The following is a 20,201-nucleotide window of genomic DNA, read 5'->3' as shown; positions in this document are numbered from 1 at the left end:
AAGCTAATGCGGAATAGGCCAACTCTCCATGGCCAACTAGCCACGGGACAACTAGCCAACTCATCACAGGACATCTCATTGTGGGACAATTCAACAATTCAATTTAATTATTTAAAATAATTTTAAAAATATTTTAATTTTTGTCCCTCACATTTAATTTTGTCCCTGCTTTAATGATTCTATTGGATTATTTCTTTGATATTAGTGTAACTCTTCTCCAGAGGAGAGTTGCCTGTGGTGAGTTGGCCATGGCGAACTGGCCACGATAAGTTGGCCACAGTGAGTTGGCCGTGGCGAGTTGTGATAGACCCAGGCTAATATGTGAAAGCTGCAGGTTAAGAGGCCTACAAATTTGAATGTGTTCTAAGCCAATATGTAGAGTTACAGATTTTCAAGTTGGATTATATTTTGTATCAGACTTATTTTAGACATTGATACATGATCCCAGAGTTTAATTTGCCAGTTTTCTAAAGAGGGGATTGTATGTGATTTCCAGGAAGTAACATAAAACATCCTGATGGCTATTGTCAATTTGTAGAGTCAAATCCATAAACGTTGTGGGTATTTATTTATTGATAAAAAAATGCTTTAACTGCCCAATAGCTAAAGCTCTCTGGGCAGTTTACAGTAAAACACAGTAAGGAGATAAAATCTGAATGAACACATATATAATAAAATCAAAGAAAAGGCAAAATGAAAACATCATAGAAATTACGTAGATAGCAGCAAAGCAGTCATTCAGAAACTAAAGTGATGCAATATGAAAGTACAATTAAAAAACAGTTCAAAGACCGGGGAAGATAGAAAAGAGAAGTCAGATGTGGGGTAACACATCAGAAAAAAATTTTTTTTGCACAAAGCTTGTTATCTCTTGGGAACGAAATAGTTAATACATCTTACAAATAAGTAACCCTTGTTTGCGGTCAGCCCGTAGTGAATCATGTGATTGAAAAGGGTAGTTTATTGAGTAAATGTAGTGACTGGGGACCTAGAGCCTAATTTTCCATGTGGCTTACCGTAGATTCCCTTTTGTTAATTCAGGGCAGTTATAGAATACAGAATAGCAAGGGTTGGAAGGCACCTTGGAGGTCTTCTTGTCCAACCTTCCTCCCCATCCGTTATTTCTTGTCCTGCCCAGAGACTAGGTTGACCCCTCTTCTCTGTGACAGGTAAATATTGGAAGATGCTGTCATGTCACCCCCTTCTCTTCATTAGGCTAAACAGTCATTCATTGCATCGTCATTAGCCTCCAGTCCCCTAATCTCCTTTGGTGCTCTTCTCTGCACTCTTTCTAGAGTCTCAACATCCTTTTTTGTGTCGTAGTGTCGAGAACTGGGTGCATACTAGTGTGGCTTCACTAGTGCACTATAAAACAGCATTACCATTTCTCATGATTTGATACTGCCCCTCTGTTGATGCAGCCTAAGACTGTGTGAACCTTTTTACACATTATTATTATTATTATTATTATTATTATTATTATTATTATTATTATTATTATTATTATTATTATTATTATTATTATTTCTTTTTTGCAAGATACTTAAATTTGAAATTTGGTTTCTCCTTGGTCTCCCAAAAGAGAAAGTGAGTCCCGTTGGGGAAAAGAGCTGATCTTTGCTCCCTTCACCTTGGTTTGTGACTTTCTGATCAGCAAAAATCAACTGGCCTCATCGAGAACACAGAATAATCTCAGATCTTTCATTAAGAGCAATTGCTGCCCACTTCCTATGGAAAGTTTTTTTCCCTTTAGTAAGAATCTCCATTTCCACCAGCAGTGGGAAGTGGTAACCCTCCCCTGGCCTTCATAGAAGGCTAGAGCTGGTGAAGACATGAGTGAAGGCTACCAGAAAATTCAAGGAGAACAGGCTAGGCTAGATGTCATTCTGTTCCGACACTAACCTGGTTTGGTTTGGTTTGAATTCAGAGATCTATCAAATTCAAACCCCGATGGCATTTCTGGGGATGCCAGATTCACTTGACCACTATGTTAATAACTGCAGTGAAGGTCATAAAATGGGGCCAAGGTCACTTAAGAACTGTCTCGCTTAGCAAGAGAAGTTTTGGGCTCAATCGTGGCCATACATTGAGGACTACATGAAATATTGAGGGTCTGACTGCTTAGTGGTGTGATTTTCATCTTTGGAGGCCAACAGTGAATGAATGAACCTTTATTGTCAAAGTACAACCATGTATACATTGAGATTGGCTGAGCCTCCCTTCGTGCCCCCACCCCCAACTTACAGTGACACAAACCCTCCATCTTATTACACCATGTGAGCTAATTGCACAACGCACTCTCCTCGCAAGTCAATCATGCATAAAGTTTATAAAATTATATCCCGTTCAAAAGCCTGACAGCCCATGGATAAAAGCTGTTTTTCAGCCTGTTGGTACGGCTGGCTATACTCCTATATCTCCTACCCGATGGTAGGAGAGTAAAGAGATACCGTCCAGGGTGTGAGTCATCCCTGAGAATTTTCCTCACTCTTCCAAGGCAGCGGGCCCTGGCGAGGTCATCCAGTGGTGTCAGGGGACAGCCCACAATGTCTTAGTGGCTTAGGTCAAGGGGTAGACAACCTCGGCTCTTTTATGACTCGTGGATTTCAACTCCCAGAATTCCTGTCAGCATAGCTGACTCAGGAATTCTGGGAGCTGAAGTCCACGAGTCATAAAAGAGCCGAGGTTGCCTACCCCTGGCTTAAAAACAATGTAGAAGGATGACGGTTGACTTGAGAGTGGCCAGATGAAGACTTGACTGCTGCATTTGTGAACTCATTTCCTATAAGGGTGACTGAGTATTTATTACCTATGTTGGCTCTTCAGGAAAGTGAAACTGACGGCTGATTTCCTTTTTTTCAAAACCCTTTCCTAGACTCTTGAGGGGGCCGGTGATGGTTTGAGTAAACCCAGTTCCTTTGCATATCTGCTGATGATACACCTGAAAGAAGGCAGGAAGTTGGTCATCCGCGATCGCTGTGGTGAGTCACATAAATGTCCCTTAGATTTATATAGATTTATCCCTTATTTTTGATTTCTGTGAGAAAATATGCTACTGCAGTTCAGCGATTGGCTACTGGCTCACGTTGTGATCCAGTGGGAACCTTCTGGAACTTCCGGGTTTGACAGGATTGGTAATTTTTATTTGGTCAATGGTCAGCAAAATCTAAAAGAACAAGGCCAAGAGTGAAGCAAGCACAAATGGGGAAGAATTTTGAAATAAACGCAGAACTAAATGACAGAGGGAGAGAGAGAAAAGAAAGAAAGAGAAAGAAAAGAAAAGAAAGAAAAAGGAGGAAGGGAGGAAGGAAGAATGGAAGAGAAGGGGGGAAGAGAAATAAACACAGTTTCGTATAACAAGCTCTTAATTTTTTCTCACGATAAAAATCAATGTACAGGATGTCCTCGACTTACAACAGTTCATTTAGTGACTGTTCAAAATTGCAACGGCGCTGAAAAAAGTGATTGAGGACCATTTTTCCCACTTACAACTGTTGCAGCGTCCCTGTGGTCATGTCGAAATTTAGACACTTGGCAACTGGTTCATATTTATGATGATTGCGGTGTCCTGTGACAAGAAAGGTTGTAAAATGGAGCAAAACTCACTTAACAATTGTCTCACTTATCAACATAAATTTGTGGCTGAACTGTGGTCGTAAGTTGAGGATTACCACCCAGAGTTGTTTTTTTTTTTGTTTTTTGTTTTGCTAGAGAGCTACATACCAAGTAGATTTTCTTCAGCTCTGATTTAATAGAATCAAGATCACGTGAAGTATTAGTACCGCTTTAATAAAACCCTAGTGAGACCCACACCTGGAATACTGCAGCCAATTTTGGTCACCATATCGCAAAAATGATGTTGAGAGTTTGGGGAAAAAAATTCAGAGAAGAGCAACTAAGATGAACCAAGGCCTGGAGACTAAAACATACGAAGAACGGCTGCGGGACTTGGGTTTGGCTAGTCTAAAGAAAAGAAGAAATAGGGGAGACATGATAGCAGAGTTCCAGTATCTGAGGGGCTGCCACAAGGCAGAGGGGGCCAGGTTGTTCACCAAAGCACCAGAAGGCAGGATGAGAAACAATGGGTGGAAACTGATCAAAGAGAGAAGCAACCTGGAATTAAGGAGAAACTTCCAGACAGTGACGACAATTAACCAGAGGAACAGCTTTGCCACCAGAAAGAAGAGGCTGGACAGTCACTTGTCTGAAATGGTATAGGTCCTCCTACTTGAGCTGGGGGCTGGACTAGAAGACCTCTAAGGTCCCTTCCAGCTCTATTCTATTCTATCAAATTGCTGTGAATTATTTAAGTTGCACTTTCGCACATCCAGAGAGCCTTAGGGTTAACAGGTGGACAGAAATGCCATCGGTGTTTGAATTTGATAGATCTCTGAATTCAAACCAAACCAAACCAAACCAGGTTAGTGTCAGAACAGAATAACATCTAGCCTAGCCTGTTCTCCTTGAATTTTCTGGTAGCCTTCACTCATGTCTTCACCAGCTCTAGCCTTCTGTGAAGGCCAGAGGAGGGTTACCACTTCCCGCTGCTGGTGGAGATGCAGATTCTTACTAAAGGGACAAAAAAAACTTTCCGTAGGAAGTGGGCAGCAATTGCTCTTAATGAAAGATCTGAGATTATTCTGTGTTCTTGATGAGGCCAGTTGATTTTAGCGAGAATGTCATGTCGCACCATTTCCTTTTGGTGGTACTTTGGTTTAGAGGTTGTTTAGCAAGGCTTTAGACAGCAAAGACCCACCCCCACCCCCGTCAAATTCTTTGAATTGGTGAAAAAAAAATACCTCTAAAAAAGAAAAAAAAAAGATTTTATTGTATTATGTGTCACGATGCAATACAGGTAGTCCTCGACTCACAATAGTTCACGTTGTGACCTTTTGACATTACAACGGCACTGAAAAAAGTGACTTACGATCGTTTTTCACACTTACGCCCATTGCAACATCCCCAGGGTCACGTGATCGAAAATTCAGATGATTGGCAACTGGTTCATGTTTATGACGGTTAGGCAGCGTCCCGGGTTCACATGATCCCCTTTTGCGACCTTCTGACAAGCAAAGTCAATGGGGAAGCCAGACTCACTCAACAACCACGTTACTAAAATTAGGAACTGCAGGGATTCATTTAACAACCCTAGCAAGAAAGGTCGTAAAATGGGGCAGAAATTCAGTTAAGAACTGTTTCAAATAGCAATAAAAAATTCGGGCTCAGTCTTTGTGTCAATAAAAGAGTCATTTCATCGTAGCGAAAAGGAAGTGCGGCTGATTTCATCCATCCTGCTAATCCATGGTTTCTTTTAACCAGGGTTTGTTAAGCAAGGCCGCAATTGGCTGAGTTGGTGGACCCAACATTTCCGGTGATGGCTTAGTCCAGTGTGCCAATCAGATTATAGAAATGTGGGTTGAAAATTATAAGGCTTTCTTTTTCCCCCCCCAATAATAATTTGATTAAAGATTGCAGCTAATTACAGGTAAAAATTAACACATACTGCAAGAAATGGAAGAACAAAAGGAAAAAAACGGAAAAGAGAAGAAATTGGGAAATTAGAAAAGGGGAAAAAATAAGAATGTAGCAAAGAAAAAGAAATGCATAAAGAAATGACTTCCTCCTTCATCACATCTATAAACAGTTTTAGTAACTTATCAACGTTCTGTTCATTCCATATCTCATCGCTTATTTATCAACAGATCTTTAAAAGCTCCCCATTCAGTCCTAGTGATGGTTAGAAAAACAACAACCCACAGACATTTAATTTGTGTTTTAATTTGGCTCCCTCTTCTGGATATTTTACAACATTGCAATGTATTCGGTAGAAGAATTGGATAAATACGTATTTCCCTGGTTTGATCTCCAAACATTTCACACATTGATTAGTGGAAAGTTTTCTTTATCTGTATGGTTGGAGTACTGAGAAGTAAATGGCACAATGAGAAGATTGACTCGTGTACCATGGTTCTGTCCAGATTCTGAACTGTCTTACAATTGTGTCTAGTTTGAACCCATCCCTTTTTTTTTTTTTTTGGCTAACAGTAATTTGTTGAAGCTGTCCAGCAAAATACAGGCAGTCCTTGACTTACGGCCACAACTGAGTCCAACATTTATATTGCTAAGTGAATTCGGCCCCGTTTCATGACCTTTCTTGCCACAGATGTTAAGTGAATCACTGCAGTTATGTTAGTAACGTTGTTAAGTGAATCTGGATTTCCCCACTGACTTTGCTTGTCAGAAGGTCGCAAAAGGGGATCACGTGACCCCAGGATGCTGCATAACCATCATAAATACGAGTCGGTTGCAAAACATTCAAATTTTGATCACATGACCGCAGGGATGCTACAATGGCTGTTAGTGTGAAAAATGGTCATAAGACACTTTTTCAGTGCTGTTGTAACTTTGAACAGTCACTACATGAACCTGTAAAGACTGCTGTGGCTGATTTCCCAATTTCAAACTTCTTAAGTCAGCCCCTACTCAGGTAGTCTTTGAGTTACAACTCTTCAATAATAATAATAATAGTAATAATATTAATATTAGTAATAATATTAGTAATAATATTAGTAATAATAGTATTAGTATTAATTTTAGTATTAGTATTAATATAACAACAACAACAGTAGCCGTAGTAGTAAAGTTGGAAGGGACCTCGGAGGACATCTAGTCTAACCCGCTGCTCAGGCAGGAAACCCTACACCATTTCAGACAAATGGCTGTCCAGTCTCTTCTGAAAAACTTGCAGTGTTGGAGCATTCACCACTTCTGGAGGCAAGGAGTTCCACTGATCAATTGTTGGAACAACCTGCCTCCAGAAGTTGTGAATGCTCCAACAATGGAAGTTTTGGAACTAGAACTGTTAAGTTCCTGTTCAAAATTACAACAGGACTGAAAAAAATGATGGTCCCACTTAATGACCATGCCAGCATCCCCATGGTCATGTCATCAGAATTTGGGCACCTGGCGAATGGCCTATATTCACAGCAGTTGCTGGGTCTCGGGATCACCTGATCGCCATTTGTGACTTTCCAGCTGGCTACTGATCAGCAAAGTCAGTGTCGGAAAGCTGGATTTGCTTAACAGCCGAATGATTCACTTAGCAGCTGCAGTGATTCACTTAACAACCGTAGCAAAAAAAGCTCGTAAAAATCAGGCATGACTCACTTAAGAACTGTCTTATCAGTTCAGTTGTGGTCATAAGTTGGGGACTTCCTGTATTCAGAAGCACATTATTCTGATTTTCTGATCTGACTTTTCCTAAAGTTTTCTCCTGCGAGAAAAAAACAACATTATTTTTTACTTCTTTGTTGGCAATACGCTTTGAAATTCATTTCGCATTTCTTGGGTGGCATTTTCAGCTAAAACTCTGGCTACGAGGTGGTGGGAAATTCTGGAATTCTTCCCTTTGCTTCTGTTACTTCTCTTTTACCCTCTTGATGTGACACCCCCTATACATCTCTTCCTACTTTGATATTAATTTAGTCGTGGGAAGCAAGGACGGTTGCGGATTGCACAGTAAGAGATGGAGCTCCCCTTCCTGCCCAATAACCCATATCAGGGAAAGAATATTTCATGCTTTATTCAAGTCTGTGAATCATTGTCTTCTTGGTTGATGGCTTTGTTGTTATGATAGGAACCTCACCCACGTCTTGTCTTAGATAAAACGGGAAAAAGCAAGAAGCTCTTTTAGAGAAGGAAAGAAAATCTAGATTTGTCAAGGGAATGATTATTTCCCGGTCTCTCATGCTGCATTGTTAGACTGAACTGGAGGGATTCATAACTGGGGTTGCAAAAATGACTTATTGGATTCTGGATCACCATTATCGCCATTAAGGAACTGGGGGCTAAAACATACGATGAACGGTTGCAGGAAATGGGTACGTCTAGTAGTCTAAGAAAGAGAAGGACTAGGGGTGACTTGATAGTCTTCCAGCATTTGAGGGGCTGTCACGAAGCAGAAGGAGGGCAGGACAAGAAATAATGGATGGAAAGTAAACATCCTACCTAGAACTAAAGAGAAACTTTCTGACAGCCAGGACAATGAACAAGTGGAACGACTTGCCTTCAGAAGTCGTGAGTGCTCCAGCACTGGAGGCTTTTAAAAGGAGACTGGACAACCGTTTGTCTGAGGAGGGGGGTGGACTAGAAGACCACCCAAGTCCCTTCCAACTCTGTTGTTCTCTTACTGTTGCTTGAAAGAGAGTTCAACATTTATTTATTTTTTAACCCTTCAAGCAGTCACCTGGTTTTCTGATCTTGTTGCTTTGGAATCTGGTGCTGTCTGACTGCAGATGCATTTGTGCACTGTCCCTTCTCCTCATTGGGGGAAATGCCAAAAGACCTGTCATTTTTTGCTCAAAAACTTTCTTTCCAACCTGCTCATTTTGTGTCTGTCGTGAAACTCAGAAGCAAACCTCAGCTGGGCTGAAACAGAAAGCTAAAAAGAAACTCTGGGCTTGCTCAATACGTCAGCGTGACTTCCGTGAGAAGTTAAGACCAAGACTGAGTTCTCACCGCACATTCAGCCGCGAACCACCCACTTCCATTTTATCCCAATCTAACGTTTTGTGTGATCTCGGATGCAGTGGGATCCCTCCCTGTAATAATCATTCTATTTTGCCTGTGAGCCCTGCTGTGTTGGACTAGGCCCAGCTCACCTTCTCAGTGTGTGAACTCTCCGTTGGTTTATCCATGTTAACGGCTGAAAACCCTGAAAGTTGGCTTAGACATGCATCGGTACGTACATCTGCACACAGCCACCAAAATCAGTTCTACACTGCCAAATTATGGGTGTGAACTGCTGATTTTCTAAGCAGCCTGGAGTCACCGTGAATGAATTGGGCAGCCATGTAAATTTTCTAAATAAGTAGTACGTCAGTCAGTCAGTCAGTCAGTTAGTCAGTCAATCAGTTAATCAATCAGAATTGGACTTGGATAGGGCTTAGGGCCTGTTTGGCGTCATGCTTAAGGCCTTGGGCTAGAAACCAGGAGACGGTGAGTTCTAGTCCTGCTTTAGGCACAAACTAGCTGGGTGACAGCTAGTAAATTTATTTGAAAAAAATAAATTTACCTTTATGCCAAGGAGAATGAAATTCACCACTGCAGAATTGCAATGCTGTTGTTGGTTTTGATGGTGTTTTAAATTTGCAAGATCTTTTTACATGGGGAAACATCCCAAAGTATCCATTCTTGGTTGGGTCTGTTTGCTACTTCTAATATCTTACGAATTTTCTGCTTTCGGTTCTGTGCAGAGGGCAATCATCCTTATTTACACAGTATTAGATGTGCACAATTACATGGAACTTTTATCTGAACAAATGCTTGGGGTTCTCCATGTGTTCTCATGTTTTTTGACAGGGTCAAATTTTGGGGACAGCCAATTTTGAGAGTCCTCTGGCTTTTGCACACCTAAGCCTGTAGTAAGCTTGTAGTGGGAAAGTGAGCATGTTTTTCAAGAAAGTTAAATGTAACCGTGCCCATACCACCACCACCACCACCTCCTCCTCCTCCTCCTCCTCCTCCTCCTCCTCCTCCTCCTCCTCCTCCTCCTCCTCCTCCTCCTCCTCCTCTTTGGGTATTGAGGGAGATATGAAGTTCTGATTTTTGCTCTTCTGGTAGCCTCAACCATTGTTATCTGGTGCTGTTATGTCTTTGATGTTGTCTCTCCATCTTTTTCTGGGTCTGCCTCATGTTCTTTGATCTGCTTTGTATCAGGGGTCTTCAAATGTGGCCCTTTTACAACTTGTGGACTTCAGCTCCCAGAATTCCTCAGCCAGCATGCCTGGCTGAAGAATTCTGGGAGTTGAAGTCCACAAGTCATAAAAGGGCTACGTTTGAAGAGCCCTGCTTTGTATGGTATGGAAGCCCAAGTCTTTCTCTTCAAGTGAACAAACCACTTAACTTGATGTTTTTGTATGTAGTCTAAATTTCTTTGGACCCTTGCAATAAAACCTAAGTGAAAGTTAGTTACCACGGAAATGAGATGTTTGAGGAAAGCTGCTGGAATGGCCAGAAGGGATAAAATCAAACATGAGATCATAAGAGAAAGAATTGGAATAGAACTATCCATCAATCACCACAATTCTAGTTTTATTGACTTATTTATTATTTTGTCTTATTCATGAGACTCATCATCAAAGTCATTTATCATTTTAGAAGGTGCGTTATTACAGATTTTGAGAACCACATGCTAGACAAGTCACACCAGGTTTTGAAAAGGAATCCAAGCTGTTGCTATAATGGGGGGGGGGGTTGGGGAAGGGGTTGAAATGGTGGGGGGATGGAGCAATTACAGACTCATTTAACTGAATGCATTTTCTGGATAAATTAATAGCGGTTTTATTGTAGGTATTGTTATCAATCACCCGGAAGAACGAGTGTTGTGGAAAAATAAATCAACATTACAACTTCTGCAAACGTAACATATTAGCCTATTAAAATTCTTGGGGAATTCAAGAAGCAGGTGGATGGACTTGGTAGCTGTCATTTATTTAAATGTTCGAAGCCATCTGACAGTTTCTCGCTAAGTCTCCTGAGTAAATTTGCTCACCTTTAGAACTCTAGGAATAGAATAGTAAATAAAGAGCACGAATGAGTGAACTTTTCTTGTAATTGAGGGAAGTAAATAGCTATCTTGCTTAACAGTCAGTTCAGGGTCCGGTAATTTTTTAATTGGTTTAAAAATGATCTAGAGCACAATGTAGCCAATCCAGCTAGCTTAAGGGATAACTTATTTGGAGCAAAGAGTAGCCCATGTAGAACATGAAGCAGCCCATGTAGAACATGGGAGAGCATTGATATCACCACGACGCGTAGGCAGTTAGCTTGGTGCTCATTAATCTTCCTGCCCCGCATGCTCTTTTATGATATCTTGTTTATAATAGTAATGGCAGCATTAACAGTAATAATACAAGGGCCGTGATGGCTCAGCTGTTAAACACACCGAGAGCCCAGCCTGGGTTTGATATCCGAGCACAGTGCGATGGGATGAGTTCCTGTTCCTTGCTTCAGTCCCTGCCCACCTAGCAGTTCAAAAGCATGCAAATGCAAGCAGATAAATAGGTACCACTTTGGTGGGAAGGTAGCACCACGGATGTCTTCGGACAACGCTGGCTCCCTTGGCCAAGAAACGGAGGTGAGCACATATTTGTAGCAATATCTTTGGAGGGTCTCAGTCATCCAGGCCGTGGTTGTCCCAAAGCTGATTTTTTTTCTTTTCAAAAGGCAACTGGACTTCATTTTTTTTCCTTGAAGATGTTTCGCTTCTCCTCCAAGAAGCGTCTTCAGTTCGCTTCTTCGGTATTTGTAGCCCTGTTGTTGTTGGTTGTTTTTTTTTTCTCCCAGTGAATTGAGTCCGTCTTTTTTATTCTGTGATATCAAATAAATCTGGGAATGAAAAGAAAGCAGGCTGGTGATTTTTAGCAACCGAAGTTGAAAGGAGTCTGAGATGAGATGAGATTGGACAACCATTTGTTGGACTAGAAGCAGGGGGTTGGACTAGATGACCTCCAAGCGGCTTTCCAATCCTGTTATTCTCTTTTCTATAAGCAGAATTTCATCTCCTCTTGTTCTTTATCTTGGGAGGATAGCATCCTGTCTCTGGACGGAATAAACCAGATAATTGTTCTGGCCTTATCCCCACCCTCAAAATTCTCTCTCTCTTTTTTTTTTTTAAAAACGAGAATAAACCATTTAGGAAGCAAATAGAAGGATAGGGTTCTTTTAAAGTTTAGTTAATTCCCTCCTGACTCCCTGCGAGAAAACAAGGGCTTATGTGTGCTGGCAAGATGTTGTTCCGAGAAAATATTTACTCCTTTTTTAAAGGAGGAAAGTTAAAACGGATCCTTAAAACAACAACAGCGTCAAGAGCTGCAAGGACTGAACGGGCAGCTTTTTGTCAGCCAGGGCTGTTTTAGTCAATGCCTACGGCTCTGTTGTTTGTAAAGCTGCTGAGATTGAGGTTTCACCCCATCTGTTAGTTGACACTGACAGAGACCCCCCTGGGATTCCCCCCCCATTGCGTTCTTAGGACCCCCCCTCCTCCTTCTTCTCCTGTCTCCATTTGTTGCTCTTCCCCACCCTGTCATTTGCCTGGTTGAGATGTTACTTTCTTGACAAGCTTTCCTTGTGTGTTTGGCTTGTTTTGTTGGCTTTGCTGAGGGTGGGTGTGGAGAAGGCATCCATCCATCCATCCACCCACCCACCCACCCCTCCTCGCTCGGCTCGCCTCTCTTCTCTCAATTGTTTCCCCCTCACAATTAACATTCTCCTAACTTGTCACGTCTTTCCCTCATGTTGGCTCCGGCTGTCCGTTCCCCCGCCCCTTCCATCTTCCTATTAATTCCAGACATTAATATTTTCTTTCACGCAAGGACCGCCGTTCACCCGTAAAACAGTTTGAACATTAGGGAGCTGTCAAGATGCCCAGGGATTACCCAGCATGCCTTGCCCCCGTAAGTGACACCACCGAGGACCGCTTTGGAGATGTTTATTTGGAGAGGGAACTGACAGGCATGAAGACTTGATCCCGGGGAACCAATCTCATTTAATTAAAAGAGTCTTTCATTATATTCCGCCTTTCCCCCTCCTCGCCCAAAAATAAAAGAAAAGGGAAGGGCTCCTGTTGGTCAGGAGATCATCGTTTTACAGGAAGGAGGCGGGGGAGAGGTGGGTCAATTGCTAGCTATTGATGTGGTTTTTCTCTGTTTAGGAGGGGAAAGCCCAAAGATGCTTTTTCCGGAGGCAACTGGACTCTCTTGTTTTTTCTTTGAAGAGGCTTTGCTTCTCATCCAAGAAGGATAAGACATCATCTGTCTCCAGTCTACCACACAGTCCTTTCAACAGTTCCAAGAAGGCTCCACACCCATTTGCACTACTCAGGTGACCCTGAAGACACAGATAAGGCTCCAGGTAGCACTAACAACTCTCTAAAGGTCAAGGTAAAGGTTCCCCCACACATGCGTGCTAGTCGTTTCCGACTCTAGGGGCCGGTGCTCATCTCCGTTTCAAAGCCGAAGAGCCAGCGCTTGTCCGAGGACGTCTCGGTGGTCATGTGGCCGGCATGACTAGACGCCAAAGGCGCACGGAACGCTGTTACCTTCCCACCGTAGTGGTCCCTATTTTTCTACTTGCCTTTTTACGTGCTTTCGAACTGCTAGGTTGGCAGAAGCTGGGACGAGTAACAGGCACTCAGTCTGTTACGCGGCACTCGGGATTCGACCTGCCAAACTGCTGACCTTCTGATCGACAAGCTCAGCGTCCTAACCCACTGAGCCACCGTGTCCCTCTCCAACAACTCTCTAAAAGAAGGCAAATGACCAGCTGTCTGCAAGGAGTATAAATTTTCCCATTTTCCCCACCCTCCAGTCAGAGCTGAAGAAGCTTCCTGGATGAGAAGCGAAACCTCTTCAAAGAAAAACAGCAAAGTCCAGTTGCCTCGTGAAAAAGCATCTTTGGGACAACCGTGACCTGGATAACTGACAATCTTCATAGACATTTAGGAGGAGAAATGTTGGGGGGATTACTCTGGCCCATACTTTCCTTTTTTGAAGTTGAGATTTGTGGCATGGATACCTCTTGTTTTACTCAAGCAAGCAAACGCAACGCAACGCATGCGTTGTGCACTGAGGCCACTTAATTTTGCGTTGGCTTTTCTTGCTGCGGCTTCTTTCCGGTAGACCAGGGGTAGGCAACCTCTCCTCTTTTATGACTCATGGACTTCGACTCCCAGAATTCCTGAGTCAGCTGCCTCAGGAATTCTGGGAGTCGAAGTCCATGAGTCATAAAAGAGCCGAGGTTGCCTACCCTTGCGGTAGACCAATCGTAGTGTGATTTTTATTTATTTTTTTTAGTGTTTGTGGCTTCTTCTAAAATGGCGGCCGTCTTCCCTTTATCAATGGAATCTCTTTATCAGTGGAAGCAACGGATGGAAACTAATCAAGGAGAGAAGCAGCCTAGAACCTAGGAGAGATTTCCTGTCAGTGAGAAAAATAAACCAGTGGAATGACTTGCCTCCAGAATTTTTGATCACTGGAGGTTTTTAAGGAGAGATTGGGCAGTCATTAGTCTGAAATGGTATAGTGTCTCCTGCTTGAGCAGGGGGTTGGACTAGAAGACCTCCAAGGTCCCTTCCAATTCTGTTATTCTGTTCAGCTGAGGATCTGGATATCCTCTCTCTGTCCCATTGCTCCCTTATTTCGTACAATTTCTGTCTTCCATTATTTTTGCTTAAGAAAGGGGAGAAATGTTCAGAATATTCAAGAGAAATTAAGGAAGGGGTACCAGTTGCTTCTTTTCCTCTTGCTCCTGTTTAACCCCCCCCCAAACTTTTCTGTTTGAAATGTTTGCCGCTGTTTGCTGCTTTTCAGTGGTTTTTGCTCTTCTGCACAGTCCACAAAATTAGGCTGTATTTATCGGTTTATTGCCTAATGTTGAGTACAGGAAGTGTCACATTTTGAAGAAGCTTAACTTACAAAAGTCATCCTCGCAGTTGATGGGGGGGGGGGGGGGAGAGAGAGAGAGAGAGATAAAGAACTTTTTCAGTTGTTGGAAAGTGCCATGTTGTTTTTTATTGCTCCATACGTTTATTTTAATTCAGCAGACTATCTTACTTTATGTGGCAGCACCCCTGAACAGATATTGCGGTTAGACCTAGTGGTATCAGATGAGGATCTACAAGGGAATCTCAGAAGCAGAGTTTGGACCCAAATAAGCACCGGCCATCTACAATTTGTTTATTTTTACCCACCTTTGTTATTTGTATAAGCAACTCACCGTGACAAACATGTCTCATACTCCTGCCTCCTCCTATTTTCTCCACAATCACAACCCTGTGAGGTGAGTTGGGCTGAGACCCAAAGGAGTTTTTTCAAGAGGCAACTGGACTTCTCTTGTTTTTCCTTGAAGAAGCTTCTCCGGTGAGAAGCGAAACGTCTTCCAGGAAAAACAAAGGAAGTCCAGTTGCCTCTTGAAAAAGCACCTTTGGGACAGCCATGGATGACTGAGAGTCTCCATACACAGTTGGGCTGAGAGAGAGGGAGGGTCCCAACATCACCCAGCCGGCTTTCATGTCTAAGGCAGAATTAGAGATCATGTTCTTTCAATTTCCCTCGATTTCTAGCCTGATGCCTTAACCACTAGACCAGGGGTAGGCAACCTCGGCTCTTTTATGGCTCATGGACTTCAACTCCCAGAATTCCTGAGCCAGCCATGGCTCAGCTTTGAAACCTCTCCCTTTTCCCTCAGTGTAACTGGCTCAGGAATTCTGGGAGTTGAAGTCCACAAGTCATAAAGCAGCCTAGGCCTAGGCCAGGGGTAGGCAACCTTGACTCTTTTATGACTCGTGGACTTCAACTCCCAGAATTCCTGAGCCAGTATGGCTCAGCTTGGAAACCTCTCCATTTCCCCTCAGCATGGCTGGCTCAGGAATTCTGGGAGTTGAAGTCCACGAGTCATAAAAGAGCCGAGGTTGCCTACCCCTGCACTAGACCAAACTGTGAGGAACCAAAGGGAAACTTTGTGAAAAGCTCATGGCTGTGTCTATGAAGTCCTTAGAATTTGAGCTCCACTCAGAGACTTCACTTGTTGGATAAGAAATGTAGGCTGTAAATGTAATTTTAATTGCACTTACAAGCTTGGATTGATAGGCTATCTAGTGAAGGAGGTCTTTTACTATTGAAAAGGGTTTTCATTTTTCACCTAGAAAAATGGAGAAATATCTCCCCAATGTGATTTAGGGATAACTACTGCTACTTTTACTGCTATTAGTGTCAAGCAATAACATTAGATGTTATCTGACAATTAGTCCTCCTCCTCCTCATCGCATAGTCAGACAGATGTTCAGACTGGATTTGGCATTTTTATCTACTTACTCAGTGCTTTTGAAGGACCTGAGATGATGATGATGTTTAAATTTGCACACTGCCCAACTCTCCACAACTCTGGGCTATGTTAACATAGTCTTCATTATGCTTTCCTATTAAGGTACGAGTGATCCATATGTAAAGTTTAAGCTGAATGGAAAAACCCTGTATAAAAGCAAAGTGGTCTATAAGAACCTGAATCCAGTTTGGGATGAAACCGTGGTGCTTCCAATACAGTCTTTGGACCAGAAACTCTGGGTGAAGGTAAGCCGTCAATCCGACCGTAGCAAATGTTGCCATATGTCAGGGGTGTCAAACTCAATTTCATTGAGGGCCGCATCAGCACTGCAGTTGCGTGTGTGTGTGTGTGTGTGTGTGTGTGTGTGTGTGGCCAGGGTGGGCGTATGGCACAAAGGGTGATACCTCCCCAGCCTGCGCCCAGGGGGCAGTGCCGACACGGCACGGACCAGTCCCTCGCTGTTTCCAGACGGCCTTGTGGAGCTAAGACTGAGTGTATTTCAGCATAGATGACCACCACGAAATTGTACATTGGCTCCCGGCTGGCCGGGCCCGGGACCAAGGCAGCAGGGGCCATTCCCTCACTGTTTCCAGGATGGCTTCGCGGGCCACATGAAACCACTTTGTGGGCCGGATCCGGCCCCCGGGCCTTGTGTTTGACATGTCTGCCATATGTGATATTGTCCCTCCAAGCCGACTTTGTTGTGTTAACAAGAGGAGGGAGATTTCCACGAGAATTCATCCATGCATTTTTAATTTTGGTTTGAGGAAAGGCTGTTACCTAAATAAATCTTTCCAATGTAGGTAATTCTCTTTGGGGATGTTTACAGCCAGATGGCATGCTTGAAGTGCAAACTGTACAACTCCCTTCAGTTCCTTTAAGGATGTCATCACAACTTTGCAAGCTCTCTCAGATTTCTGACTTCCAAAGCAAAAACCCACTCCATGCAATTTCTCTCCATACATAAAAGCCTGTTGGATAGCTCATTTCCTTACTGTATTTTCCATATGTCAAACCCCACATTGTCAGGTACAACAAGTCACGAACCAGGATAGAGTTCAAAAGTAGCAGAAGTTTATTTCATGTTACCTTTACACAAGAATCTGAGCTACTAGCGGTCAAGGCAATTGGTGCCAGATAAGAGTCGAGGGACTCTTTAAAAGACGCTTGCTCCTCGGGAGGAAAGCCATGACAAATCTAGACAGCACACTAAAAAGCAGAGACATCACCCTGTCAACAAAAGTGCGTATAGTCAAGGCTATGGTCTTCCCAGTTGCAATGTATGGCAGTGAAAGTTGGACCATAAGAAAGGCTGAGCGCCAAAGAATTGAGGCCTTTGAACTATGGTGCTGGAGAAGACTCCTGCGAGTTCCTTGGACTGCAAGGCGATCAAACCGGTCAGTCCTAGAGGAGATCAACCCTGACTGCTCTTTAGAAGGCCAGATCCTGAAGCTAAAACTCAAATACTTTGGCCACCTAATGAGAAGGAAGGACTCACTGGAGAAGAGCCTAATGCTGGGAAAGATTGAGGGCAATAGAAGAAGGGGACGACAGAGAATGAGGTGGCTGGATGGAGTCATTGAAGCAGTAGGCGTGAGCTTAGATGGACTCCAGAAGATGGTAGAGGACAGGAAGGCCTGGAGGAACATTGTCCATAGGGTCGCGATGGGTCGGTCACGACTTCGCAACTAACAACAACAACAACAACAAGAGTCGAGGGAATTCAAAAGAGGCTGGATTTAGGTCTCTTACACTGGCATAGAGATTCCAAACTAATGATGTATTTGACTCCCACCTTCAGGCTCAGCCTGGTCATCTCCTACCCATATACATGTGTCATGGCTTCTCAAAAGGCCTCCTGAGGACAAAATAAAGCAAGGGCAGAGCAGCCACACTCATTCAGGGGTGCAACAGTGCACTATGAGCTGAACCCAAGCTCCAGAAAGTGATCAGTGATGAAATAAAAGCAACATACAGCGTTGACAAACGTAATCCTAACATAGTCACATTTAGTTTCCCGAGGTACAGTTGTAAAAATAAATAAGTTGTACTGGTAACTTGTACAAATCCCGTTTTGTTTGTAACAGATAAAAGGTGGCACTTGAAAAGGTGGGGGCAGGGGGGGGGAAAGTAAGACACTGGCTTGTGGAAAAATGGTGCATATTTTTGAAAATAGTTCAATCGGTGGTAGCAACACAACAGCAACAACAACAAGTCCATGATTGCAGAGACCAAGAGTTTATTCTTGTTTGTTATACCAAGGAGCCTTGGTGGAGCAGTGGGCTAATGCCTCCTTAAGTAACACCAGCTGCCTGCAGTTAGTGCAGGTTCGAGTCCCACCAGGCTCAAGGTTGACTCAGCCTTCCATCCTTCCGAGGTAGGTAAAAATGAGGACCCAGATTGTTGGGGGCAATAAGCTGACTTTGTAATAATGCCGCTTTGGGGGGGGGGGCAAAAGCCCTAATAAGCAGGCATATACATAGAATGAAGGCTATTGCTAAGCACATCGATTTGTGCTTCTTAGATTGTAAGCCGCCCTGAGTCTTCGGAGAAGGGCGGGATATAAATGGGATTAAAATAAAAAAAATAAATAAATAAAAACATTCATAGTTGGTTCAGCTTCATTGGCAGACGCTGAACTGGAAAAAAGACGAGCTTGAAATTATTTTCAGACCCACCTTATCTGCATTTTTCCCCTTCCTCCTCCTTTCCTCCCATATGCCTCAGGTTTACGACAGAGACCTGACTTCTTCTGATTTTATGGGTTCAGCAGTTCTGATGCTTCACAAACTGGAACTGAACAGGTAATCTAACGCTTATGTTTGTCTTTCAAAGTGCAGCTATCCATTACAGAGCACTTGAGGTGCATGGCACTGTTGCACTCCGTATGGCTCAGTGAATATTTGAGTCCTTCTCAGTGTTTTGCTCTTAAATTAAACACCGGCTTTTTTGCTTCTACTTTTCTGAATACTACCAAGGCAGTTTTATTTTGAGTGGGCTCGGTCCAGTATCACATCTCCCCTAGGACCCCTGAAACATTAACTGGAAACAGAGAAAGAAAAATAATAATCAGGTGATGGATTAGTTTAATTGCATGACCATTCGTAGTAAAATATTCTGGGTAATTTTTGCTTCTTTAATTCATATTAGCTCCTGAAATTAATATATGTGCCTGTATGTATATACGAGTAGGTCTCTACAGGTAGTCCTCTATTTACGCCCAAAATTGGACCCAAAGTTTATGTTGCTCAGTGAGAAATCTGTTAAGTGAGTTTTGCCCCATTTTACGACCTTTCTTGTCGCATTTGTTAAATGAATCATTGCAGTTGTTAAATTAGGAACACTGTTGTAAGTGAACCTGGCTTCCCCATTGACTTTTCTTGTCAGACGGTCGCAAAAGGGGATCACATGACCCCGGGACACTGCGACCGTCATAACTATGAGTCAGTTGCCAAGTGTCTGAATTTTGAGCATGTGACCACGGAGATGCTGCAATGGTCATAAGGGTGAAAAACGGCCCTTAAGTCACTTTTTAAAATGCTGTTGTAACTTCAAGTGGTCACTAAACTAACTGTTGTAAGTTGAGGACTACCTTTCTCAGTTATATATACTGTATCTCTCTTTGCCTACAAGGCATTAACAATCATAATTCATGATAAAAGTAGAGAACATTTGAAGGTACCAAGCAATCATTAAAAAGGGATTGGTGCCTGTAATCTTTCCCTTGTCGATTTTGGTCAAAGCCATTCTTGTTTCGTTTGGTGAAAAATGGTTTGTTTTGGAAGCGGGTTTGAAAGGAGAAGATAACATAGGTGAAATGGGTAAAGCGCCATGTTCCTTCACTTGTTTTATGATCAAGGAATGTTTTGAACTAATAGAAAATACTTGTAGTTCGGGTTTTAGATTTTGGCTGTGGTTTGTTCTCCAGGCTTGTTTCAATATCATTTCTGAACGTTTCGTTAACCAAACTAGGTAACATCATCAGCAAGACGTTCTTGTCCTATTCTCCCTAGCTTAGACACAAGACATTTGTAAGCTAAGGAGAATATCTTGCTGATGATGTTACCTAGTTTGGTAACGAAACGTTCAGAAATGTTATTGAAACAAGTTTGGAGAACAAACCGCAGCCAAAAAGATCAAGGGATGTGCTTGGAAGTCTTTCACTGTTGTATCTTCCCAGTCTTAAGATTCTTCGTTCTCATCTCTCTAGTGGTGAGTAGGTTCTCCCCAACTTAATACAGGTAATCCTTGACTTTGAACGATTGTTCAAAGTTACGATGAACTTCAAAAAAGCTATTTATAACTTACAACCGCTGTGG

At 42.7% G+C, this 20,201-nt stretch overlaps 1 protein-coding gene across 2 annotated transcripts in view; it reads left to right on the top strand.

The window, feature by feature from the left end:
- The window catches only part of MCTP2 (multiple C2 and transmembrane domain containing 2), a 154,740-nt gene that overhangs the window by 30,711 nt on the left and 103,828 nt on the right, over positions 1 to 20,201 (top strand). For both annotated transcript variants that reach the window (XM_083371334.1, XM_083371335.1), the window contains exons 4-6: positions 2,876 to 2,981; positions 15,985 to 16,127; positions 18,610 to 18,686. In XM_083371334.1, coding sequence (XP_083227460.1) covers positions 2,876 to 2,981; positions 15,985 to 16,127; positions 18,610 to 18,686 — 326 coding nt within the window. The remainder of the gene's footprint in view (positions 1 to 2,875; positions 2,982 to 15,984; positions 16,128 to 18,609; positions 18,687 to 20,201) is intronic.

This window comes from Vipera ursinii (genome assembly GCF_947247035.1).
Source record: "Vipera ursinii genome assembly, chromosome: 11".
NCBI lineage: Eukaryota > Metazoa > Chordata > Lepidosauria > Squamata > Viperidae > Vipera > Vipera ursinii.
Note: the sequence above shows the minus strand (reverse complement) of the source record. Positions and strands in the feature narration are given on the sequence as shown.